Source organism: Salvelinus namaycush, chromosome 22, assembly GCF_016432855.1.
Source record: "Salvelinus namaycush isolate Seneca chromosome 22, SaNama_1.0, whole genome shotgun sequence".
In the NCBI taxonomy this organism is placed as follows: Eukaryota; Metazoa; Chordata; class Actinopteri; order Salmoniformes; family Salmonidae; genus Salvelinus; species Salvelinus namaycush.
In genome coordinates, this window is record NC_052328.1 from 9,766,980 (window position 1) to 9,794,217 (window position 27,238).

The window sequence follows — 27,238 nt, forward strand, 5'->3', positions numbered from 1 at the left end:
TAAAAAGGTAACCACAAAGTAGCCTATGCCTACCTGACAGAATCATGATTATTTGCATCAATCCAGTGGACAGTTTGTTCCGAAAACTCCATTACAAATGCGCTGCAAAAACACAGCTAGACAAAATCAACTGTTTGGCTGGTGCTCACCTGAATTAAAATATTAAGATATTCTAACAACTGGTGCCCTGATGTGGTTAAAGCATTGCTATGGACTTCGAACATCCAATTCAGTTCTTTATATTTTTTAAAAAGTGTGTTTGAGTATGGAAATTAAAATAAAATAAAATATATATATAAAAAATCAGTCCTTCACCCATTTTTTTTTTTTTTTGCCATAGTATCGTTTTGGTATTAAGTATATTTTTTCAAATCCTGCCCTCTAGAGGATTTCACAGAAAATAAAACATGGCACTTTGAAATCGGCAATAAATACATTTCGCACTTTATTTTAAGTATATTTTCTTTGCTGTTACAGTATCCAAATCAATGTAAGAAGACAAGGGCATGCTACCTTAAAAGACAGCTAGTCGTTATTAGCTTGGATCTGTATGGAATGCAGGCACATTATGGGACACAGGCCAGGTCATTATCAACTATTTTTTTTTTTTTAATTGGTGCGACCAAAATCATGTGCTGGTGCCACCAACTGAAAAAGTTAGTGTATCTAGATCCTTAGGGGAGAGAAACCCAATGCATTGTCTTACATTCATTTGTTTGTATACTGATTGATCCGTTTATACTTCCATTCATTCAGCCCTCTCTTTCCCTTCCTGCGCTTGTTTACTCAATGGAAAGTGGTGAGAGAGACAGCAACGGTAGTACTGAGTGATCAGTGCATTCCTGTAACGCCATTCCATGGCCCATGAATCACTGGAGTTGAGACAGAAAAAAAACAGGATACATTCATGTGTGTGTTTATATACCATCATTATCCGCCCTCCATTTACAGAACAAACATCACAGGGCCTGTGGTCCTATTTCAACACTGTGTTAAAAAACTTTTTTTTTTTTTTTTTTTAAACACACACGGCCAACTGTACCTTGACTGTGTGCCGTGCCAGTTTGACTTGGGTCTAGTTAGGGGACGAGGGGAAGGGTAAGGCAACATGCGACCGCTTAAATCTTCTAGGGGCCAATTGGCCATTTTCAGCACTGGCTCCATAGATTGATATGCACTGTGAATACATAGAACATTCCAGTAATGTTGTCATGCCATCACAGTGGTTGTGGAGCATATTTGCGATGAAGGATGAAATAAATTTGCTCTAACTACTTTGATGAAACAGTGACAGTACTTAACACCTTTAGGGCCACCAATCACCGATCCGCTGGGTCCAATGTTTTTAACCACACCGTATGTGTAGAGCACACACTAATTAGTGTAATACAGGCCTAAACATGATGCAAAAGTTGGCCTGTACTTTGATGTAATGCTACTTTACCCTTTGCACCAAATTAATGTATTTGTAAATGCCATGTTCAAAAGTCTTGCCTAGACCAAATATGGGACTGGTTTCAGGAAACTAGGCATATGTCACTACTTCACAGGTGAGCCACTTGAACAAACGTGTATTTAATATTTTTTCCAAATTCGTGTTGCTCTCCACTTTCTGGAGGACCAACTTTTGAAATCAGTGGATCGAGATGGTGGAATAAGAGCTAAGGAGCTAAGGTGGAATAAGGTGGAATAAGAGCTAAGGAGCTAATAGCTAAGGAGATGGAGAAAATTCTGGCCTTTGATTGCAAATACGCAGAGGAAGTTGAAAAGAGAACACACAGAAGGCTGTAGAAAAACACCTGTCTCTGGATTACATTTTCAAACTAAGGGCAGCCATGGCATCCATGACAGAGAGGGAGATGCGTCCATCCATGTATACAGATAAAAGAGTCTAGCTAGCTACATTTTCAGATATTACACGTTTCAAATTGTCAGATAGTAGTTTACATTTCAAGTTTAAGCGTATTGTTAGGTAGCTAGCTAACGTTAGCTGGCTGGCTTGCTAACGTTATGTATGTATCTCAGAGCCATTTCATCGCTAGTTATAGCCTAATGTTAGCTAGCTAGCTAACATTGAACCTGGTTGGTTAGCTACCTGCAGATTCATGCAGGGTAGTAATGTTATGAATTGGGATTAAGGTTAATTATTTAGCTAGCTAAGTACAGGTCTAAACAAAAGACTCCAATATGCAAGTAAGCATTTCAATAGAACGTTCATGATGTCACTGCGACAACTGTCGATAGACCTAACTGGTAAATTCGCACTGGCTATCTTCTCCGGTTTCAGCGCACCAGAGCGCAGAATAACTGACAAATTTATGAACGCTCAACACCCGTTGAATATGGCCAGTGTCAGTAAACGTTGGCAAAAAAAAGCATAATTAAATTGTTGCCAGCAATACAGTTACAGTCACCAATGCTCTGGATAACATAAAAACAGCCTAACCAGCACTGCTAGGGCGAGTAAAAAGGTCAGAGTGAGCTTTTCTCACATGTGTCGAAGTAACGAGCAAGCTATCCAACGTTAGCCAGTTAGCTTGGGAGCTTGACTGCTGTTAGGTCTGAATTCTCAGATCAACCCTACTCCTTGGCCAGTGTGTTTTTTGAACGCTCCGAGAGCGAAACACTATGAATTTACACCCTAGATTGAATTTATGAATAGTCTTCAAATCTTTGGTTGTTTAGTACATGGCCTCACATGTGAATCCTTAAAGAGATGGGCGGGGCCAAGGCTTAACCTCTACTTCCTCACAAACCCGGATCCGGGAGCACCCCCATCAGTAAAAAAGCTGACTAGCATAGCCTAGCATAGCGTCACAAGTAAATACTAGCATCTAAATATCATTAAATCACAAGTCCAAGACACCAGATGAAAGATACACATCTTGTGAATCCAGCCATCATTTCTGATTTTCAAAATGTTTTACAGGGAAGACACAATATGTAAATCTATTAGCTAACCACGATAGCAAAAGACACAACTTTTTTTTTTCACCATTTTTTTCCTGCATAGGTAGCTATCACAATTTCGACCAAATAAAGATATAAATAGCCACTAACCAAGAAACAACTTCATCAGATGACAGTCTGATAACATATTTATTGTATAGCATATGTTTTGTTAGAAAAATGTGCATATTTCAGGTATAAATCATAGTTTACCATTGCAGCCACCATCACAACTCTCACCAAAGCAACTAGAATAACTACAGAGACCATCGTGTATTACCTAAATACTCATCATAAAACATTTCTGAAAAAATACACAGCGTACAGCAAATGAAAGACAAAGATCTTGTGAATCCAGCCAATATTTCAAATTTTAAGTGTTTTACAGCGAAAACACAATATAGCATTATATTAGCTTACTACAATAGCCAACCACACAGCAGCATTGATTCATGCACGTTAGCGATAGCGAATAAACCAGCAAAAGATATTACATTTTTGACTAACCTTCTCAAAACTTCATCAGATGACAGTCCTATAACATCATATTACACAATACATAGAGTTTGTTCGAAAATGTGCATATTTAGCGGCACAAATCGTGGTTATACAATGAGAAAAGTAGCCAGGCTGCCAACAATATGTCGGGAGAAATCTTGGGAGAGGCACCTAGTCTAATCAGTAACTAATCATAAACTTGACTAAAAAATACAGGTTGGACAGCAAATGAAAGATACATTAGTTCTTAATGCAATCGCTGTGTTAGATTTTTAAAATTAACGTTACTACAACATACAGCGTGCGTTAAAGCGAGACCGCACCTAGATTAATGGCAGAATATGAGTTCTACATTTTTCAACAGAACAACGAATTAACATCATATATAGTTCTTACTTTTTGATGAACTCCCATCAGAATCTTGGGCAAGGTGTCCTTAGTCCAAAAGAATCGTTGCTCGGTTGTAGATTGTCGCCTTCAACGTTGGAATTAGCAGTAAACATTAGCCATGTGGCAAAGACGTGCCCAACTCCATAAAACGCAGCATAAATAAATATCCGAAAATCGCAATATAATGATATAAACTGATATAACTCGGTTTAATATAACAACATTATGATGTCTTTAACACCTATATCTAATAAAAACAGAGCCGGATATATCTAAGGGCTATAACGGGAGCATTCTAGAACGACAGCCAGAGATCCTTTCTGCGTCAGAGCGAAGAGGACAAAGGACGGACCTTACGTTGCCAGGCCATTTATAAGCTCTCAGATCTGCCTAGAAACACCATTTCAATTCTCACTATTCGCTGACATCGAGGGGAAGGCGTATGCAGTGCATCTCAACCAATAGAAGACAGGCAGATTTATAAACGGATCTCAGAACAGCCAGCAGAATTCAGCATTCTCACATCCTCATAGGAAAATTGCTCTAGCTCCAGTTCTGTTTTACTCACAGATATAATTCAAACGGTTTTAGAAACTAGAGAGTGTTTTCTATCCAATAGTAATAATAATATGCATATTGTACGAGCAAGAATTGAGTACGAGGCAGTTTAATTTGGGAACGAATTTTTACAAAGTGAAAACAGCGCCCCCATATTGACAAGAAGTTAACAGGGTGTGAACGATGCTGAATGGGTGTAAAAAATGAAGAGCTCTCCAGTAGGCTTACCAAAACATTCAAGTGCCATTTTCTCAAAAGTGGAGTTACAAGTTTATCAACTTTCAAAGCAGATTTACTTTCCCATTGTTCCTCAACTGTGGTGTTTGATATACAATTTCCTAGCTCTGAATCTCTACTTTAATCCAATGTAGAAAAACACCATTTCAAATGTTGCAAAATAAGACCGAATCGAGCAGGTCGGTCACATATGTTCCAGGACACATCTGATGGCATTGAGGAGTTTACAACATCAGTAATCGGCTTCATTAATAACTTCTTATGGCTTGGGGGCAGTATTTCGACGTCTGGATGAGAAGCGTGCCCAAAGTAAACTGCCTGTTACTCAGGCCCAGAAGCTAGGATATGCATATAATTGGTAGATTTGAATAGAAAACACTAAAGTTTCCAAAACTGTTAAAATAATGTCTGAGTATAACAGACCTGATATAGCAGGCGAAAACCTGAGGAAAATCCATCCAGGAAGTGGGATTTTTTTGATGTGGGTAGTTTTCAATTGAATGCCTATAGAGTATCTAATGGAGTAGGACCCAGATTGCAGTTCCTATGGCTTCCACTAGATGTCAACAGTCTTTAGACATTGTTTCCGGCTTGTTTTCTGAAAAATGAAGAAGAATGAGACCTTTCTGTCAGTGGACTGTAGAATCATGCAGTGCTGGTTTGCGCTCGTGACAGAGTGCACGCCCTTCGTTGTTTTTTCTTTCTATTGAATACACTATTGTCCGGTTGAAATATTATCGATTATTTAGACAATTGACAACCTGAGGATTAATTATAGACATGTTTCGACGAACTTTACCGGTACTATTAGGATGTATTCGTCTGCATGTTTTGAACGCCTTTGAGCCAGTGGATTACTGAACAAAACGCGCCAACAAAACTGAGTTTTTGGGATATAAAGAGGGACTTCATCAAACATAAAACATTTATTGTGTAGCTGGGACTGTTGTGACTGCAACCAGATGAAGATCTTCAAAGGTAAGTGATTAAATGTATCACCATTTCTGACTTTTGTGACTCCTCTTCTTGGTTGGAAAAGGTTTGTATGCTTTTGTAAGCGGGGCGCTGTCCTCAGATAATCGCATGGTACGCTTTCGCCATAAAGCCTTTTTGAAATCTGACAAAGCGGCTGGATTAACAAGAAGTTCATATTGCCGCCGATGTATAACACTATTTCTGTATTTTGATTTTGGCGCTCTGCAATTTCACCGGATGTTGTCGAGGTGGGTCGCTAGCGGAAAGCCTGCGCCAGAAAGGTTAATAAGAGCCTCGATGACATAATCCCCATAGTGACCGTACGTACATATCCCAACCAGAAGCCATGAATTACAGGCAACATCCACACTGAGCGAAAGGCTAGAGCTGCCGCTTTCAAGGCGCATGAACTAACCTGGACGCTTATAAGAAATCCTGCTACGCCCTCCAACGAACCATCAAATAGGAAAAGCGACAATACTGGACTAAGATCAAGTCCTACTACACCGGCTCTGTCGCTCTCGGATGTGTCAGGGCTTGCAAACTATTCAAATCTTATTGGTCACATACACATGGTCAGCTTCTATGCTTGTGCTTCTAGTTCTGACAGTGCAGTAATATCTAACTAGTAATCTAACAATTCCCCAACAACTACCTAATACACACATATCTAAAGGGGTGAATGAGAATATGTACATATACGTATATGGATGAGCGAAGGCCGAGCGGCATAGGCAAGGTGCAATAGATGGTATAAAATACAGTATATACATGTGATATGAGTAATGTAAGATATGTAAACATTATTAAAGTGGCATTATTTAAAGTGGCATTGTTTAAAGTGAATAGTGATCCATTCATTCAAGTGGCCTGTGATTGGGTCTCATGTAGGCAGCAGCCTCTCGGAGTTAGTGATTGCTGTTTAGCAGTCTGATGGCCTTGAGATAGAAGCTTGTTTTTCAATCTCTCGGTCCCAGCTTTGATGCACCTGTACTGACCTCGCCTTCTGGATGATAGCGGTGTGAACAAGAAGTGGCTCGGATGGTTGATGTCCTTAATGATCTTTTTGGCCTTCCTGTGACATTGGATGCTGTAGGTGTCCTGGAGGGCAGGTAGTTTGCCCCTGGTGATGCGTTGTGCAGACCTCACTACCCTCTGGAGAGCCTTGCGGTTGAAGGCGGTGCAGTTGCAGTACCAGGCTGTGATACAGCCCGACAGGATGCTCTCGATTGTGCATCTGTAAAAGACCATCAGGGTTTAGGGTGACAAGCAACATTTCTTCAGCCTCCTGAGGTTGAAGGGGCGCTGTTGCTTCTTCACCACACTGTCTGTGTGTGGGTGGACCATTTCAGTTTGTCTGTGACATGTACGCCGAGGAACTTAAAACTTTCCACCTTCTCTACTGCAGTCCCTTCGATGTGGATAGGGGGGTGCACCCTCTGCTGTTTCCTGAAGTCCACGATAATCTCCTTTGTTTTGTTGACATTGAGTGAGGTGCACTCACCTCCTCCCTGTAGGCCGTCTCATCGTTGGTGATCAAGCCCACTACTGTTGTGTCGTCTGCAAACTTGATGATTGAGTTGGAGGCGTGCATGGCCACGCAGTCGTGGGTGAACAGGAAGTACAGGAGAGTGCTGAGCACACAATGTTGAGGGTCAGCGAAGTGGAGATGTTGTTTCCTACCTTCACCACCTGGTGACGGCGGCCCGTCAAAGTCCAGGACCAAGTTGCACAGGGAGGGGTTGAGACCCAGGGCCTCCAGCTTGATGATGAGCTTGGAGGGTACTATGGTGTTGAATGCTGAGCTGTAGTCAATGAACATAGGGCAGTGTGATGGTGATTGCGTCATCTGTGGACCTGTTGGGGCGGCATGCAAATTGAGGTGGGTCTAGGGTGGCAGGTAAGGTGGCGGTGATATGATCCTTTACTAGCCTCTTAAAGCACTTCATGATGACAGAAGTGAGTGCTACAGGGCGATAGTAATTTAGTTCAGTTATCTTTGCCTTCTTGGGTACAGGAACAATGGTAACCATCTTGAAGCATGTGAGGACAACAGACTGGGATAGGGAGCGATTGAATATGTACGTAAACACACTAGCCAGCTGGTCTGCGCATACTCTGAGGACGCGGCTAAAGATGCCGTCTGGACAAGCAGCCTGCGAGGGTTAACACGTTTAAAATGTTTTACTCACGTCAGCCACAGAGAATGAAAGGGCGCAGTCTTTGTTAGCGAGCCGCGACGGGTGCACTTTAATATCCTCAAAGCAGGCAAAGGTGTTAAGTTTGTCTGGAAGCATGACGTCGGTGTCTGTGATGTTTTTGTTTTTGCAGTCTGATTTCCTGTAGACCCTGCCACATACGTCTCATGTCTGAGCCGTTGAATTGCGACTCCACTTTGTCCCTGTACCGGCATGTCGCTTGTTTGATTGCCTTGTGGAGGGAATAACTACACTGTTTATATTCAGCCATATTCCCAGACCTCTTTCCATGGTTAAATGCGGTGGATCGCACTTTCAGGTTCAGGAATGCAGCCATCCATCCACGGTTTCTGGTTAGGGTAGGTTTTAATAGTCACAGTGGGTACAACATCTCCAATGCACTTCTTTATAAACACACTCACCGAGTCAACGTATAGGTCAATATTGTTCTCGGAGGCTGACCGGAACATATTACAGTCCGCATGATCAAAAAAGTATTGAAGTGTGGCTTCCGATTGGTCAGACCAGCGTTGAATGGTTCTCGTCACTGGTACATCCTGTTTGAGTTTTTGCCTATAAGACGGTACGAGCAAGATGGCGTCATGGTCAGATTTGCCGAAGGGAGGGCGGGGGAGGGCTTTGTATGCATCGCGGAAGTTAGAGTAGCAGTGGTCGAGATGATTAGCCCTGCGTGTCGTGCAATCAATATGCTGACAGAACTTAAGTAGCCTTGTTCACAAATTTGCTTTGCTAAAATCCCCAGCTACAATAAATGCAGATTCCAGATATATAGTATCCAGTTTACATAGAGTCCAGTGAAGTTCCTTGAGGGCCGTCTTGGTGTTCGCTTAAGGGGGAATGTACACAGCTGTGACTATAACTGACGAGAATTCTCTTGGTAGGTAAAATGGCCAATATTTGATTGTATGGAATTCTTGGGTCGGGAGAGCAGAAGGACTTGAGTTCCTGTATGATGTTATGATTACAACATAAGTCGTTAATCATAAAGCTAACAGCCACGTGCTTCCTCTTCCCAGAGAGGTGTTTCTCTCTGTCGGCGCGATCACAGATTACAAAAGGAAATAGACACGAGCCTACCAGACAAGCATAATGCATTCTATCCTTGCTTCGAGGCAAGCAACACTGAACCATGCGTGAGAGCACCAGCTGCTCCCGACGACTGATCACGCTCTGCGTATTTGATGTGTGTAAGACCATTAAACAAATCAACATTCACAAGGCTGCAGGGCCAGACAGATTACCAGGACACATACTTTGAGCATGCGCTGACCAGCTGGCAAGTGTCTTCACTGACATTTCATCCTCTCCTTGACCAAGTCTGTAATACCTACATGCTTCAAGCAGACCACCAGAGTCCCTGTGCCCAAGAATAATTACCATTGTAGCACTCACATCTGTAGCCATGAAGTGCTTTGAAAGGCTGGTCACGGCTCACATCAACACCATCATCCCAGACACCCTGGACTCACTCCAATTCGCATACCGCCCCAACAGATCCACAGTTGACGCAATCTCTATTGCACTCCACACCACCCTTTCCCAGAATGCTGTTTATTGACTACAACTCAACGTTCAACACCATAGTGCCCTCCAAGCTCATCACTAAGCTAAGGACTCTGTGATTGAACAACTCCCTCTGTAACCGGATCCTTGACCTCCTGACAGGACTCCCTATTCAACCACGATAGAGTGGCCGCACACGTCTCCATCATTAAGTTTGCCGAAGACATGATGGGGGTAGGCCTGATCACCAACAATGATGAGACAGCCTATAGTGAGGTGGTCAGAGACCTGCCAGTGTGGTGCCAGGACAAACACCCCTCCCTCAACATCAGCAAGATAAAGGGGATGATCGTAGACTACAGGAAACAGAGGGTCAAGCACGCCCCCATTGACATTGATGGGGCTGAAGTGGAGCCGGTCAAGAGTTTCAAGTTCTTTGGTGTCCACATCACCAAGGATCTATCATGGTCCAAGCACACCAACACAGTCGTGAAGACGGCACGACAATGCTTCTTCCTCCTCAGGAGGCTGAAAAGACTTGACATGGGCCCTCAGATCCTCAAAATATTCTACAGCTGCACCATTGAGAGTATCTTGACTGGCTGCCTAAACGCTTGGTATGGCAACCACTTGGCAACCAGGCGGAGTCAAACATTTTCCTAGATTCCAGCCACCGAATCTACCCCCAAGCCATAAGACTGCTAAATAGTTTGTTAAATAGTTAACCAAATAGCTACCAGGACTATCTGCATTGACCCATTTAACTTATATGACACATCGCATATGCTGCTGCTACTCTTTACTATCTGTCACTTTGTTAGATACAGTGCATTCGGAAAGTATTCAGACCCATTCACTTTTTCCACATCTTATGTTACAGCCTTATTCGAATGGATTAAATACATGTTTTTCCTCATCAATCTACACCCGAAACCCCATAATGACAAACCAAATACTGGTTTAGACATTTTTACTTACATAAGTATTCAGGCTTTGCTAGGAGACTCGAAATTGAGCTCAGGTGCACCCTGTTTTCATTGATCATCCTTGAGATGTTTCTACAACCTGTGGTAAATATGATTGACTGGATATGATTTGTAAAGCCCCACACCTGTCGAAGGAATTGTCCATAGAGCTCCGAGACATGATTGTGTCAAGGCACAGATCTGGGGAAGGGTACCAAAACATTTCTGCAGCATTGAAGGTCCCCAAGAACACAGTGGCCTCCATCATTGTTGAATGGAAGAAGTTCAGAACCACCAATACTCTTCCTAGAGCTGGACCCCCGGCCAAACTGAGTAATCGGGGGAAAAGGGACTTGGTCAGGGAAGTGACCAAAAACCTGATGGTCACTCTGACAGAGCTCTAGAGTTCTTCTGTGGAGATGGGAGAACTATCTTTGCAGCAATACACCAATCAGGTCTTTATGGTAAAGTGACCAGAAAAAAATCCACGCCTCAGGTAAAGACACATGACAGCCCACTTGGAGTTTGTCAAAAGTCACCAAAAGGACTCTGACCATGACAAACAAGATTCTCTGGTCTGATGAAACCAAGATTGAAATCTTTGCCATGAATGCCAAACATCAAGTCTGGAGAAAACCATGCACTGCTCATCATCTGGCCAATACCATCCCTTCGGTGAAGCATGGCGGTAGCAGCGTCATGCTGTAGGGTTGTTTTTCAGCGGCAGAGACTCGGAGACTAGTCAGGAGAGGCAAAGATGAATGGAGCAAAATACAGATGTCCTGAGCACTCTGGAGCAGGTTCTCAGACTGGGACGAAGGTTCACCTTCCAACAGGACAAGCCTCGAGTGGCCCAGCCAGAGCCTGGACTTGAACCTGATCAAACATCTCTGGAGAGATCTGAAAATAGCTGTGCAGCGACACTCCCCATCTAACCTGACAGATCTTGAGAGGATCTGCGGAGAACAATGTGATCAACTCCCCAAATACAGGTGTGCCAAGCTTGTAGCGTCATTCCTAAGAAGATTCGAGGCTGTAATCGCTGCCAAAGGTGCTTCAACAGAGTACTGAGTAAAGGGTCTCATGTAAACGTCATTTTATTTTTAAAACATTTTTAAAACATTTTTGCTTTGTATTTATGGGGTAGATTGGGGAAAAAGACGATTTAATACATTTTAGAATAAGACTAACGTAAAAAAAAAAAAAGTGGAAAAAGTAAAGTTATCGTTACTCATTGTGTATCTATTATTACGGGTTTTACTTTTCCATCTTTTATTTTCTTTCTCTCTGCATTGTTGGGAAGGGCGCGTAAGCATTTCACGGTTAGTCCACACCGGTTGTACACAAAGCATGTGACAAATAAAATGTGATACTAATGGAGCATAATAGGGAAGCCTGGAGCCAAGCAGTTAGTGTTACGCTAAAAGAGAACTGAAAGGAAACTGTGACAATGGGGGAGGGGGAGTATCAGAAAGTCAACAGTAATTTGGATGCAAGATTTTAATTTAATAACATGTAGGCCTACTTTCTAGGGGAAAATACTGTATCTCGGGTACATCAGTCTCCTTCCATGAAGTTCAGAATGCGAAAGACGGAGAGAGATATAATGTGACTGGCCTGGACACTCATCACTAAATCATTTTTTACATTCTAAGCTTTTAATTACAAAAGACAGACAAGGTCATTTTTCACTTGAAAAACCTCTCAGTGTGTGTGATCAGACATGCCCGTTACTAAATAAACAAAAGTTTTCTCCTTAAAAATCAGCAACTATCCAATGCCAAATGCTATCATTTTAAACACGAAACGTTATAATGTCCTCTAGCTACGGGAAAACAGCATGACGTGGATAAACGGCAGTGGGAACTGTTTGAGGAATGACAAGTTCCGACATGACACTTTACAATGAGACCTTTGACAGCTCGGCATACAGACTGGGAGATTGATGGGCTTGCTCGGTTGAGGTGGGAAGTTCGAGGAAGCGGTTTTGACAAATGAAAAGTGAACGGTGCAAACTGTTTGAGCTTTCCACCTTGCGAGTGTGTGTTGCTGAACTGAGCAAACACAATCCTTATCAACTTTGACCTGCTCCAATAATTGAGCCGCCTTCTTTGTGGTCCTTTGTAAGCTCAGTTGGTAGAGCATGGTGCTTGTAATGTCAGGGTAGTGGGTCGAATCCCAGGACCCCCCATACGTAAAATGTATAGATGCATGACTGTTAGGAGATTTGGAAAAAAGCATCTGCTAAATGACATATATATTGTCACACGTCTGTGCGGTACGGCGTATTGTCTGTACCCCATTATAGCCGCTTCGTGTTTCAGCAAGACCCAACACAACCTGCAAATATATCACCGCTGGTCATGGTGCGAATATTCTTTTTTTATTTTATTTACCCAATTTCATGGTATTCAATTGGTAGTTACAATCTTGTCCAATCGCTGCAACTCCCGTACAGACTCGGGAGAGGTAAAGGTCGAGAGTCGTGCGTCCTCTGAAACACAACCAAGCCGCACTAATTCTTGACACAATGCCCACTTAACACGGAAGAGACACCGTGCGCCTGGCTACCGTGTCAGAGTGCACTGCGCCCGGCCCGCCACAGGAGTCGCTAGTGCGCGATGGGACGAGGACATCCCTGCAGCCCAAACCCTCCCCTGATTTTAGAGTACTTTTTGACCAAAAACAAATGGTTTTATTTATTTTATATATAGAAACTTTGGGGGGGGGGGGGGCTCAGCTGTAGGACATGCCTCTAAATTACATAAATCATTGCATTCTAAACTCCATCAATCATTGCCAAAATGTAAACATTTAAAAATCAGCGAGAACACTAAAAAGCATGAAGCCTGCCACACCGTAGCATGGTTTTTCTAATACAGATATCTCAGCAGTGAAGGATATAGTCAAGTGCTGTTATTTCCTACAGTTCCAAGCCATGATGCAACAGACAGCCAAAGCTCTTTAAATGCAGGTGGTGTGAGGTCTATGGGTGTAGCTGGCACCTCTGGGTGAGTGCCACGCATTCCCTAAGGGCTAGAATTTGTCCATTGCACCTTCACCCCCTTCCCGCTCTAACAAATCACAGGGGAGAGGGAAAGGCGCTTTAATTACGGTAGGTGTGTGCGTGATTTGATTTCTTTCAAACCATAATAACCCGGGATGTAATTTAGAACATTTGATGGGGCCGACAGCTGCCACTCAAAGCAAGTTGCTGGAGGGCAGGCTGAGGCACCATACTTCGGTCTGCATCTCTTTCTCCAACAGGGAGGAGGATAAACGAAACTCCATTGATAACAGAGGTGGGAGAGAACCGATGACCTGATATAACCTAGTCCTCGTGTGATACAGTCATTTATACCGTATGAAACTTATATATTAGGCCTAAACTTCCAGTCTATGAGCTTTTTCACTACAAAGATAGGAGAGTAGTACGCTTTACAATAGACCACCTGATTATTGTATCACTCAAGTATGGCCTGATTCCATCAGTCTAACTACTACAACATACAGTAAGTTATGGCCTGAGTAAGAATGCAAACTAAGGACTTTAAAGTCTGTAAACCGAGAGGCAAAGCCAAAGAGACAGACACACTGAAGACAGCAAAACACAAACAGTAATTAACTACCCGGAGTGTTCTGGCTGGCTGTTGGCCTGCTTGTTATGTCGGTACAACTAGAATACGCACCCAGGCGACTGCTAGATTTCTGCCAGGATACAAATCTGGAGCTAACCTAACTGGGGGAGGTGCCATGATCCAGCTCTGATCTGCAGCCCATTACACTCCTCTGCCCCGCCCACTTTGCCGGGTTTAGATGCCGAGCCAGGCCAGGTAGGGTGCCTCTTTTTCTTGGCACACTAATTTACGCATGCTTAGTGAAAGTACAGGAAAAGTCCATCCAGGTGATGCTCTCATAGTCAAGAGCTAAGTCCTGCAACGCGACAACAATTGATTAATCCACAGCATTCTCGTTTCAGGGGAAGTCTCTGAACATCACTACCGTTCTACCCTTTTCTATATTCACCACTAGAAAACATCAGACACGCTTTAATATGTTTTTTTTTCTCCTCCGGAGATCAAGACCATTCTGTGAATACGCGTAACAGAATAGCCTCACTCATCTTTTCTGTTCTGTTTGGTGTAAATGGGACATCGTGGAAGACTGCAATTATGGTATTAGAAACCATCTGTTGGGGGTTTCTAGTTACAAAAATCATGTTTATTGGACATGAAAAAGGGAAAGCCATAACTTGGACGCCCTTTATGTAATTCTTGTCGCAACGTCAGAGTAATCCTCATACCCAACGGAGACTGTGCTGGAAGTGGTATTGGAGGGCCAGTAGGAGGCACTCTTTCCTCTGGTCTCTCAAAATATATACCAATGCCCCAGGGCAGAGAATTGGGTCATTGCCCTGTGTTGGGTGCCATCTTTCAGATGGGACGTTAAACGGGTGTTCTAACTCTCTGTGGTCACTAAAGATCCCATGGCACTTATAGTAAGAGTAAGGTGTTAACCCTGGTGTCCTGGCTAAATTCCCAATCTGTCCCTCAAACCATCATGGCCACCTAATCATCCACAGCTTCCAATTGGCTCATTCAGTCACCTGTAATTATTCCCCAGGTCATTGCTGTAAATAAGAAAGTGTTCTCAGTTAATTAACCCTGGTAAAATAAATGAATAAAAAATGCAACATTCAGATTTACTCTACTCAATAAAACAGAAATGTGCATAAAACGTAATTCCTCATTCTAGGTTTTTCTAACCGCAAGAGATTAAAAAACAGATTGCAATTTTTTTTTAAATAAGCTACAGTAGACTAAAAACAAACAAAATATAACTATTGTGAAATAGATAGTATCCGTAAAATGTATATAAACTCAGCAAAAAAGGAAACAAGATCCTCTCAGTCAACTGCGTTTAGTTTCAGCAAAAATAACATGTGAAAATATTTGTATGAACATAACAAGATTCAACAACTGAGACAAACTGAACAAGCTCCACAGACATGTAACTAACAGAAATTGAATAATGTGTCCCTGAACAAAGGGGGGGTCAAAATCCAAAGCAACAGTCAGAATCTGGTGTGGCCACCAGCTGCATTAAGTACTGCAGTGCATCTCCTCCTCATGGACTGCACCAGATTTGCCAGTTCTTGCTGTGAGATGTTACCCCACTCTTCCACCAAGGCACCTGCAAGTTCCTGGACATTTTTCGGGGTAATGGCCCTAGCCCTCACCCTCCGATCCAACAGGTCCCAGACGTGCTCAATGGGAATGAGATCCGAGCTCTACGCTGGCCATGGCAGAACACGGACATTCCTGTCTTGCAGGAAATCACGCACAGAACGAGCAGTATGGCTGGTGGCATTGTCATGCTGGAGGGTCATGTCAGGATGAGCCTGCAGGAAGGGTATCACGTGAGGGAGGAGGATGTCTTCCCTGTAACGCACAGCCTTGAGATTGCCTGCAATGACAACAAGTTCAGTCTGATGATGCAGTGACACACTGCCCTAGACTATGACGGACCCTCCACCTCCAAATCGATCCCCTCTAGAGTACAGGCCTCGGTGTAACGCTCATTCCTTCGACGATTGACGCGAATCCGACCATCACCCGTGGTGAGACAAGACCGCGACACGTCAGTGAAGAACACTTTTTGCCAGTCCTGTCTGGTCCAGCGGCGGGTGGGTTTGTGCCCATAGCGACGTTTTTGCCGGTGATGTCTGGTGAGGACCTGCCTTACAACAGGTGAACAAGCACTCAGTCCAGCCTCAACTCAGCCTATTGCGGACAGTCTGATGACTGATGGAGGGATTGTGTGTTCCTGTTGTAACTCGGGCAGTTGTTGGTGCCATCCTGTACCTGACCCGCAGGTGTAATGTTCGGATGTACCAATCCTGTGCAGGTGTTGTTACACGTGGTCTGCCACTGCGAGGACGATCAGCTGTCCGTCCTGTCTCGCTGTAGCGGTGTCTTAGGCGTCTCACAGTACGGACATTGCAATTTATTGCCCTGGCCACATCTGCAGTCCTCATGCCTCCTTGCAGCATGCCTAAGGCACGTTCACGCAGATGAGCAGGGACCCTGGGCATCTTTGTTTTGGTGTTTTTCAGAGTCAGTAGAAAGGCCTCTTAAGTTTTCATAATTATGACCTTAACTGCCTACCTACCGTCTGTAAGCTGTTAGTGCACAGGTGTCAAACTCATTCCACGGGGGGCCGAGTGTCTGCGGGTTTTCGCTCCTCCCTTGTACTTGATTGATGAATTAACATCACTAATTAGTTAGGAACTCCCCACACCTGGTTGTCTAGGGCTTTATTGAAAGGAAAAACCAAAAACCTGCAGACACTAGGCCCTCCGTGGAATGAGTTTGACACCCCTGTGTTAGTGTCTTAATGACCATTCCACAGGTGCATGTTCAATAATTGTTTATGGTTCATTGAACAAGCATGGGAAACAGTCTTTAAACCCTTTACAATGAAGGTCTGTGAAGTTATTTGGATTTTCACAAATTATCTTTGAAAGACAGGGTCCTGAAAGTATGTATAAGCTGGAAGTAGAAACACAAGTGTTATTGTTTATTAGTGTACTCACCAAAATAGTGTACTCCCCAAAATAGGGGAGGTAGGGTTTGCGGGAAATAAAGGGGAAAATATATATATATATACATACACACACAGTTGAAGTGGGAAGTTTACATACACCTTAGCCAAATACATTTAAACTCAATTTCACAATTCCTGACATTTAATCCTAGTAAAAATTCCCTGTCTTAGGTCAGTTAGGATCACCACTTTATTTCAAGAATGTGAAATGTCAGAATAATAGTAGAGAGATTTATTTCAGGTTTTGTTTATTTCATCACATTCCCAGTGGGTCAGAAGTTAACAAACACTCAATTCATATTTGGTAGCATTGCCTTTAAATTGTTTAACTTGGGTGAAACGTTTCGGGTAGCTTTCCACAAGCATCCCACAATAAGTTGGGTGAATTTTGGTCCATTCCTCCTGATAGAGCTGGTGTAACTGAGTCAGGTTTGTAGGCCTCCTTGCTCACACACGCCTTTTCTGTTCTGCCCACAAATGTTCTATGGGATTGAGGTCAGGGCTTTGTGATGGCCACTCCAATACCTTGACTTTGTTGTCCTTAAGCCATTTTGCCACAACTTTGGAAGTATGCTTGGGGTCATTGTCCATTTGGAAGACCCATTTGTGACCAAGCTTTAACTTCCTGACTGATGTCTTGAGAAGTTGCTTCAATATATCCACATCATTTTCCTACCTCATGATGCCATCTATTTTGTGAAGTGCACCAGTCCCTCCTGCATCAAAGCACCCCCACAACATGCTGCTGCCACCCCTGTGCTTCACGGTTGGGATGGTGTTCTTTGGCTTGCACGCCTCCCCCTTTCTCCTCCAAACATAACGATGGTTATTATGGCCAAACAGTTCTATTTTTGTTTCATCAGACCAGAGGACATTTCTCCAAAAAGTACCATCTTTGTCCCCATGTGCAGTTGCAAACCGTAGTCTGGCTTTTTTATGGCGGTTTTGGAGCAGTGGCTTCTTCCTTGCTGAGCGGCCTTTCAGGTTATGTCGATATAGGACTTGTTTTACTGTGGATATAGATACTTTGTACCTGTTTCCTCCAGCATCTTCACAAGGTCCTTTGCTGTTGTTCTGGGATTGATTTGCACTTTTCGCACCAAAGCACGTTCATCTCTAGGAGACAGAACGCATCTCCTTCCTGCGCGGTATGACGGCTGCGTGGCCCCATGGTGTTTATACTTGCGTACTATTGTTTGTACAGATGAACGTGGTACCTTCAGGCATTTAGAAATTGCTCCCAAGGATGAACCAGACTTGTGGAGGTCTACAATTATTTTCTGAGGTCTTGGCTGATTTCTTTTCATTTTCCCATGATGTCAAGCAAAGAGGCACTGAGTTTGAAAGTAGGCCTTGAAATAGATCCACAGGTACACCTCCAATTGAATCAAATGATGTCAATTAGCCTATCAGAAGCTTCTAAAGCCATGACATAATTTTCTGGAATTTTCCAAGTTGTTTAAAGGCACAGTCAACTTAGTGTATGCAAACTTCTGACCCACTGGAATTGTGATACAGTGAATTATAAGTGAAATAATCTGTCTGTAAACAATTGTTGGAAAAATTACTTGTGTCATGCACAAAGTAGATGTCCTAATCGACTTTCCAAAACTATAGTTTGTTAACAAGACATTTGTAGAGTGGTTGAAAAGTTTTAATGACTTCAACCTAAGTGTATGTAAACTTCCGACTTCAACTGTATATACCCCAAAAATATATGGGGGATTATAAATGATGCAGACAATTACATTGATGAAAGCTACAATCTATCTGCAATATTAAAGCTGATCCAGCCCCTAAAATTATTATTATTATTTTTTTTAAAGCTACAGTAGTTTATGTGAATAATATGAATATCAAGCAATAGGCCGGAAATTTCCCACAAAGCTTTGAGACAGGAAGACATTCTGAATGCATTCATGTACAAGAAAAGCTGTGCAAGTTAGGCCTGACTGTTAACACAAGTGCCTTGTTTTAATAGTCACTACTTACCTGTTAATATATTGTTTTCATAAAGAGGAATTTTAAGAGGCAGTGCATTTAAAAGCTGACATCTGTTGTTTATGTTATTCAAGCCTGGCGTGTGATCAATGTATTTGGCTGTAGATGGAGGATGACTGGGCGTGTGGCGCTAGATTCCACTCTCTGACACCCCAGGCACATTCACATACAGTACTTCTTATTTTACCACATATAATGACTGAGCAAATCAAAAAGTCTGGTGATGCAGGGTGAGCATGTGACTTTGGCTTATTAAGATATTGATCAAGTACAGGTGGGATAGTTAAGGTGGTGCAGCTGGCAAAGAGAAAACCAGAATTTGAGTATAAAAGGCCAAAGGGTGTGGTGGATGCTTGGACAGAGACGATTATGTAGCAAACTACAATCATATCATCATGAGTGAATCATTGTAGGACATTTTAAATGAGACCTCATGCCAAAACAAGTCAGAGTTTTGGAGCCGTTGCATTGAACATAGAAATAAAGGCATTTCAAATACTATGAACATTTCCTTGTTTTTTCTATGAAATCATTCTGACGTGTGGATTTCCCCCCTGTATCTGAAACAACCAACATGTGACGATGCCAGAGAGAAAGATAGGACTCACCCTCCTTCACTCTCAGCCCCCTCCTCTGAGCTTTGGCCTTCAGCTCTGGCTACTCTCCTCCTGCGTGTGGGTATAGTGCGGTTTGGTGGGCCTGCCCTGATGCGAGCCACGCCCCCCTCGGCCACGCCGCTGCGTCCTCTCAGCTCATCCCTCACGTGTTCCTGCAGCTTTGGGATGGCACTCTTTAGCGCCCGAACCTCATCTTTCAGTTCTGACACACACTGGATCAGGGCTCCGAGACGATCTAGAACCTCAGCCTGACCCAGCATTCCCCCCACCACCATACTGGCTCCAGCCGCCCGCTGGTCATTACTGCTGAGGTACTGCTCACTGTGTCCACTCTGTGGCATGGCCCTCCGGCTGTTGTACAATGCCACGGCGCCCAGGCTGAGGCCAGCCGCTCCAGCCAACACACCCAGGACCAGAACCTTGTTGTCTGATGACTGGGCCATCGTGCCAACCTGGAGACAAAGAGGAGGAATGAAAATTACGCATATTAATTATGAATTTGCTCTGTTGTGCAGTGACAACTTCTGATTTTAGGAATTGTTTACTTGAGTATCCCGCAGCAGAGAAAGTAGTGTTGCAAAAAGTTCAGAGTTGACTGAGCAAGGAGCTGAGTTGGTCAGCCCTTAGCTCTTGTTACTTGTAGAGTTTGACCGCTTTGATCTTAACCCAATCCGCACCTCCATTCTAATCATTAACACGTCCAATGTCCATTTCCTACCAGTCTACATGCCAACTGATTTAATAGTTCCCGTCACACGAGCAGCTAAATTCTCTGTGCCTATTAAATAATACAATGTAGGCCATTTGGCTAAGCTCTTAACTGTTTCCACAAACACTGGGCAAAGACCTGCAGATAAAGCCTACAGCTAAGAGGACCTCAAGCCAATTAAGGACACTTAATCAACAGACAAAATCAGGGCATTGTTTAGGACAGCATAGTAAGATGATTGATTGGGTTAGCTGTCAAATGTGGAGAGCCTCAGCTGAAAAGTCAAGCAAACTAATTTGGGGTATAGAAATGTAGCAAAGTAAAAAGCCACTTAACTTCTAAAACCCACCAGCCAGTGACAGTTTGAAAAAGTGACCTAGTGACTAGTAGCAAGCTGTCAAGCTAAAGCTGGCAACGTCATGGGGAGGGATTAGTCACTCTCCTGTTGGGTCCTCCCATTCACCTCAGTGTTAGACTAACTAGTTACGTTTGCACGAAGGACTAACGCTAACAGGATTAGCTAGCTAGCTAACACTTGAACCAGTACCTGGGCTTGAGGAGACGATATCTCATCTGACGCCCAGGGATCCTTCAATTCAAAGTCCCATCAACCAGCTCTGCAAACGTTATGTCAAAATACGTTCGGTACTCACCAGAATATTGAGTTTTGCAGAGCAACTATCGTCATTACTGCCGTTCCGTACGGCATGTACTTCCCCAAAAAAATTCAAAGTAAAAATGTAATAATTGACCTTTCAGGATACTGTACTCTACTGCTGCTGGAGGAGCCTTAGATTTGGCGCATGCGCACTTGGTCAAAAACAATATTTTTAATTTAGACCTTTTTTGGAAGTAACGGCAGTAATGACAATAGATGCTCTGCGAAAGTCTATATTTTGGTGAGTACCGATCGTGTTTTCACGTCATAACGTTTGCAGAGCTGAATTTAAGGATGCTGGATCTCGTCTCCTCAAGCCTACTGGTTCAGCTAACACTCAAACTAGTCAGTTATCGAGACAGAATAATGTCAAAGAAAGGGCATGTAATGGCATGGACAGAGCCACCTAGGTTGCGAACTAATGCCTGGCAATGGTGTTCACGATGTGTTGTTTACTATAACCAAACAGAGAAAATAGATCGCTAGCTAAAGTAGCTTTAGCGCAACATAAAGCAGTGTATTTGAGTGTGGCACCCTTATGCTATCGCATAGTTGTGGACTTGACAACAGTTAAATGTAAAACACTTTAAGGTTCAATAAAATAATATTAATTAAACTCCAAAAAAGGTAGAAATTGTAGCTGTCATTGACCTTACTGCGGAGAAGCGAGCAGTCTCTGTACACCTGTAGTTTGAGTATTATTTATGTGCAACAACCAAATATTCCGTCTTATCAGGAGAGGTTGATACATCATCGAAATGTTCCGACCTCAACCGCAATGACTGTGTGTCAGTTTACCGATCAAGGTAGGGTGATACTTTTTAACGCATCAAACCTGTCAAGTCCTTTGATGATTATGGCATTTGCAATGGAACAAAGTAACAACCTGAAAACCGTACTACATGTGTTCCTCTACAACTCAGATAGAAGCGAGTAGCCACACCATTTGTATTATTGTTCACTCCCCATCACGGCCGATCGTGATACAGCCGGAGATCGAGGAATCGAACCAGGGTCTCGGGCCTCTAGCACTGAGATGCAGTGCCTTAGACCACTGTGCCAATTCTGTAAAAAAAACATTTATTGGGTAATCATTGGTAGTAAGCTATCGCTGATTTTAAATGTGTTTATAGTTAGCTGTCTGCTATATACATTTTCTGGATATTATTAACCCCAGATATCTCAAATAATTATTGTATCATGTCATTCAACCCACTGGACAGTGGGCACAGATGCCAGTTCAACGTCGAGTTTTGATTGAGTTACCAACTAACGTGAATTAAACTTAAAATCAACCAAACATTTCCCCATCTCATTGGAATTTGGTTAAAAGTTTGTTGAAAAAAATACTAAATTCCCCTACATTGATGACCTTTTGAAAATCCAATCCGTTTCCCACAGAACATCATCACATTTAATTATTTTTGTTGAAATGACGTGGAAACCTTGATTCAACCAGTTTTTGCTCAGTAGGAAAGGTCCATGTGGCATTTAAACTAACAATACTATTGTGGTCTTTGATCCTACAATGATGCGTTTCCAAAACATTTCAGATGTCGAGGTTTAAAGATCTGCTGGAAAGCAGAGACTGTCATGTAATAGATTTGAGCAAAAGACTAATCCAGCGGCTCAACTGAACGGCCAAAGTACACTCCAACAAACAACAACACCCATGCACCTCTGTGTTAACTAGGTTGAATACCAGACTGCACCCTGAGAACAGGCAATGAGATCAGTCTCTGAATCCATTGACAAATCAGTGTAATATTATCTTAATGAAAATGGCATTTTTACAGAATAAAGTTAACTCAGAATATAGGTTCAAGGACCCCTACAGCTGAAATTCCATAATCACAAAAATCAGTCCCATTAGGCCATGCTTTTTTTTATGTTATTGATCAACTTCGAAAACACCCCTTATTCATTTTAACTGGATAAGAATTGCAAAAAACAATGGCAACTCACCTCGAAAAGGGATTTTGTCTCTCTGTGGGAGCTGTTCTCACACTGTGCCCAGGCTGAGTGTGTACGAGGGAGGATCACAAATGCACTTAATCTGATCAACTTTGAACCTGCAGTCAGTTGAAGCGGCGCTGTCCTCGTCAGCTTTTGATTCTCAGGGTTATAAAAGGTCGTTTAATGTTAACCTTTATTTAACTAGGCAAGTCAGTTAAGAATAAATTCTCATTTTCAATTATTGCCTAGGGTTAACGGTGGGTTCTGCCCCTGCCTTGTTCAGAACGACAGATTTTTGGTAACTTGTCAGCTCGGGGATTCGATCCTGCAACCTTTCGGTTACAAATCCAACGCTCTAACCACTAGGCTACCTATGCGGTGCTATAGTAGTAAAATTGAAATGTTGATTTTTCAAACATATTCTGTACAGTAGGAACATTCTGTACTGTGAAACATCAGAAACAACAGAGTGGTAGGATCAGATTGTAAAAAGTGTAGTATTTTTTCTTTTAAATACAAAAGTTATATATACATATATATATATATTTTTTTTTTGTGCAAAATATCCCACACGGTTGTTCTTTGTCTGTCACAACATCACTTCAGTTTGCTTATCTCCTGGATAATCTGCCCACCATATTTACATCTCACCTGCACCACAGTAATGCTCCTATAGGGCTCAAAGTACTCATTGGAAGATTTCAATCAAGCTCCTTTAAAATTATATTTACATAATACATACAGATACACAATTTCCTGTCTCAATCAAATCAAATCAAGTTTATTTTATATAGCCCTTCGTACATCAGCTAATATCTCGAAGTGCTGTACAGAAACCCAGCCTAAAACCCCACGTCCGGTGGACAGGTCAATTTGATGACGTAACTTTTTTAATTTTATAATTTGAATCACATGGATTTCATAACCATAACCTTGAAAGATAATGTGCTTTGTTTAACCAACCCAAGATTATTTTGGAGGTTTTGTGATTCTACAGAAGTGGTGCAAATTGCAATCCCACCCCAACAAAAACTTTATGTTATACCTTTCCCCAGATATATGCCTATTTTTTTTTAAACAGTTAAGTCTCTTAACTTAGGATATGTATTTACATGCTAGGTTCTAATTCAATCCAAGGCAATGACAAATATATTTTAATTAATATAGTACAAAGTCATTGTTTATACATCGATTTCTATTGAGAGGTGGGTGTCCCAAACCCTAACTCTTCATGTTCTTCATGTTAATAAAAATTAAAAAAGCAAGTAATGATTTTTGAAGAAAAAATCAAATGCAATATTATTTCAATAGATCATCTTGAGTTTTTCTATTATTACATTCAAAGATACTGATCTATTTAGTCGTTTTGTTTATCTTTCAAACATCTTTCTCCAAAAAAATGCTGTCCCACCTTTTGATGTCATTACCGAAACACACACATTAAAAGACTATAGAATGAATGTGCCTTAAGCCACACCCTTACAAATGTCACCAGGTAATGGGATTGCACCCCTTTCCAGCATGGCCACATGGTGAGTAGTCTGTCTGCAAACATTTTGGAGAAAATGAGTGAACAATTTGGTAAATCTTCATATATTTTTAAGAACTGTCACTACCGAACATTTAATATATCAAGAAATATGTCAAGTACGTTGTCAGGACTAAAATATATGTTTTCTGGGATGTACAGTGCCTTGCAAAAGTATTTATCCTATTTTGTTGCATTACGACCTGTAATTTAAATAGATTTTGATTTGGATTTAATGTAATGGACATACTCAAAATAGTCTAAATTGATGAAGTGAAACGGAAAAAAATTACTTGTTTAAAAAACGGAAAAGTGGTGCGTTCATATGTATTCACCCCCTTTGCTATGAAGCCCCTAAATAAGATCTGGTGCAAACAATTACATTCAGAAGTCACATAAATAGTTAAATAATGTCCCCCTGTGTGCAATCTAAGTGTCACATGATCTGTCACATGATCTCAGTATATATACACCTGGTCTGAAATGCCCCAGAGTCTACAACACCACTAAGCAAGCGGCACCATGAAGACCAAGGAACTCTCCAAACAGGTCAGGGACAAAGTTGTGTAGAAGTACAGATCAGGGTTGAGTTATGAAAAAATATCAGAAACTTTGAACATCCCACAGAGCACCATTAAATCCATTATTAAAAAATAGAAAGAATATGGCACTACAACAAACCTGCCAAGAGAGGGCCGTCCACCAAAACTCACGGACCAGGCAAAGAGGGCATTAATCAGAGAGGCAACAAAGAGACCAAAGATAACCCTGAAGGAGCTGCAAAGCTCCACAGCGGAGATTGGAGTATCTGTCCATAGGACCACTTTAAGCCATACACTCCACAGAGCTGGGCTTTATGGAAGAGTGGCCAGAAAAAAGCCATTGCTTAAAGAAAAAAATAAGCAAACCCATTTGGTGTTCGCCAAAAGGCATGTGGAGACTCCCCAAACATATGGAATAAGGTACTCTGGTCAGATGAGACTATAATTGAGCTTTTTGGCCATCAAGGAAAATGCTATGTCTGGCGCAAACCCAACACCTCTCATCACCCCGAGAACAACATGGTGGCAGCACCATGCTGTGGGGATGTTTTTCATCAGCAGGGACTGGGAAACTGTTCAGAATTGAAGGAATGATGGATGGTGGTAAATACAGGGAAATCCTTGAGGAAAACCTGTTTGTCTTCCGGAGACTTGAGACTGGGACGGAGGTTCACCTTCCAGCAGGACAATGACCCTAAGCATACTGCTAAAGGAACACTTGAGTGGTTTAAGGGGAAACATTTAAATGTCTTGGAATGGCCTAGTCAAGGCCCAGACCTCAATCCAATTGAGAATCTGTGGTATGTCTTAAAGATTGCTGTACAACAGTGGAACCTATCCAACTTGAAGGAGCTGGAGCAGTTTTGCCTTGAAAAATGGGCAGAAATCCCAGTGGCTAGATGTGCCAAGCTTATAGAGACATACCCCAAGAGAATGCAGCTGTAATTAAAGGAGGCTCTACAAAGTATTGACTTTGTATAGTGAATAGTTATGCATGCTGACGTTTTCTGTTTATTAGTCTTATTTCTTGTTTGTTTCACAATAAAACAAATATTTAGCATCTTCAAAGTGGTAGGCAAAAAATCCATTTGAATTCCAAGGCAACAAAATAGGAAAAATGCCAAGGGAGTGAATACTTTCACAAGCCACTGTACATCTGTCCAAATTAAAGAGATCCAGTCATGTGTTAACTATGGGGTTACTTTTAAAGTAAAAAGAGTCAAAATTGTCCAAACCAAAACGGTCACAACCGAAACAATTGACAGCATAGAGATATATAGTGGTCTCATCTTTGTATCTGTGCCATTATGGCATCTGTAACAGCTCGGCAGCACCATTGAGGTTATCTCCATTTAAAAGTTGCATGCGCCTTGCTCTACCAACCGAGCTTATCATGTGGGTAGTGGACAAGTGCACACTTCAGGGAAAAGTGTAGATATTGAGATGCATAGCCAGCAGGGGGGCTCAAACCCTTCAAGAGCCCAATCTATTTGGCCATAACATAGGTGTGTATAATGTCCTGGACTGTAACGTACTGTGCTACTGAACTATACTGTACTATACAATATTATATGTTTATTGGTCAGGCACACATATTTGCATATGTTATTGCAGGTACAGCGAAAATGCTTTTGTTTGTAGTTCCAAAAGTGCCTTAATATGTAGCAATACAAACAATACACACATATTCCAAAAAGTAAAAAGAAAGAAATCCCCACCCAGTTGAGTACTTTTAAATGGTGGAAACCCTCAATGGCAATGTCTATACTAAAAATGAGTTATATCCATCTAGAGTCCTCCATTTATTTATATGATTGATAACGAAACACCTGTTATTTTGTCAAGATAAAATAGGTAATGTGATCATTTAAACATCAAACAACATAATTAATTAGATGCATAAGTAAATCAATCAACACGTTTCAGAATCATACAATCAACATTGAACATTTTACAGAGAACAATAGAGATGAACAACGTAGTAACAACATGGATTTTTAACACTTTTTAAAATATATAATTTGGTATGCAAAAACCATTTCTAAAAGTTTTCTGTAATAGAAGGTTAATCAAAATGATCACTATTGTGCATGGTTCTCCCTTTATTGCAACTGTTTTGGTGAGGAATTCAGGTAAATATTTAAAATATGCAATACAAACAAAGTGTGTAAGTAGTATACTGTGTACAGTGCCTTCAGAAAGTATTCATACCCCTTGACTTATTCTACATTTTGTTGTGTTAGAGGCTGAATTCAAAATGGTTAAAAATAAAACAATTCCCCCATCTACACATTTAGAAATGTTTGCAAATTAATTGAAATACTGAA

General features: G+C 41.9%; 1 protein-coding gene across 1 annotated transcript in view; it reads right to left on the reverse strand.

Annotated features, from left to right (window-relative positions):
• LOC120017535 (regulator of microtubule dynamics protein 2-like) overlaps positions 1-22,977 on the reverse strand; it is a 68,539-nt gene extending 45,562 nt beyond the window's left edge. Inside the window, exons 1-2 of the mRNA XM_038960358.1 lie at positions 22,851-22,977; positions 19,510-19,970 (exon numbers count right to left, since the gene is read on the reverse strand). Of these exons, the coding sequence (XP_038816286.1) occupies positions 19,510-19,961 (452 nt within the window). The 5' untranslated portion in view covers positions 19,962-19,970; positions 22,851-22,977. The remainder of the gene's footprint in view (positions 1-19,509; positions 19,971-22,850) is intronic.
• Positions 22,978-27,238: the final 4,261 nt, after the last annotated feature.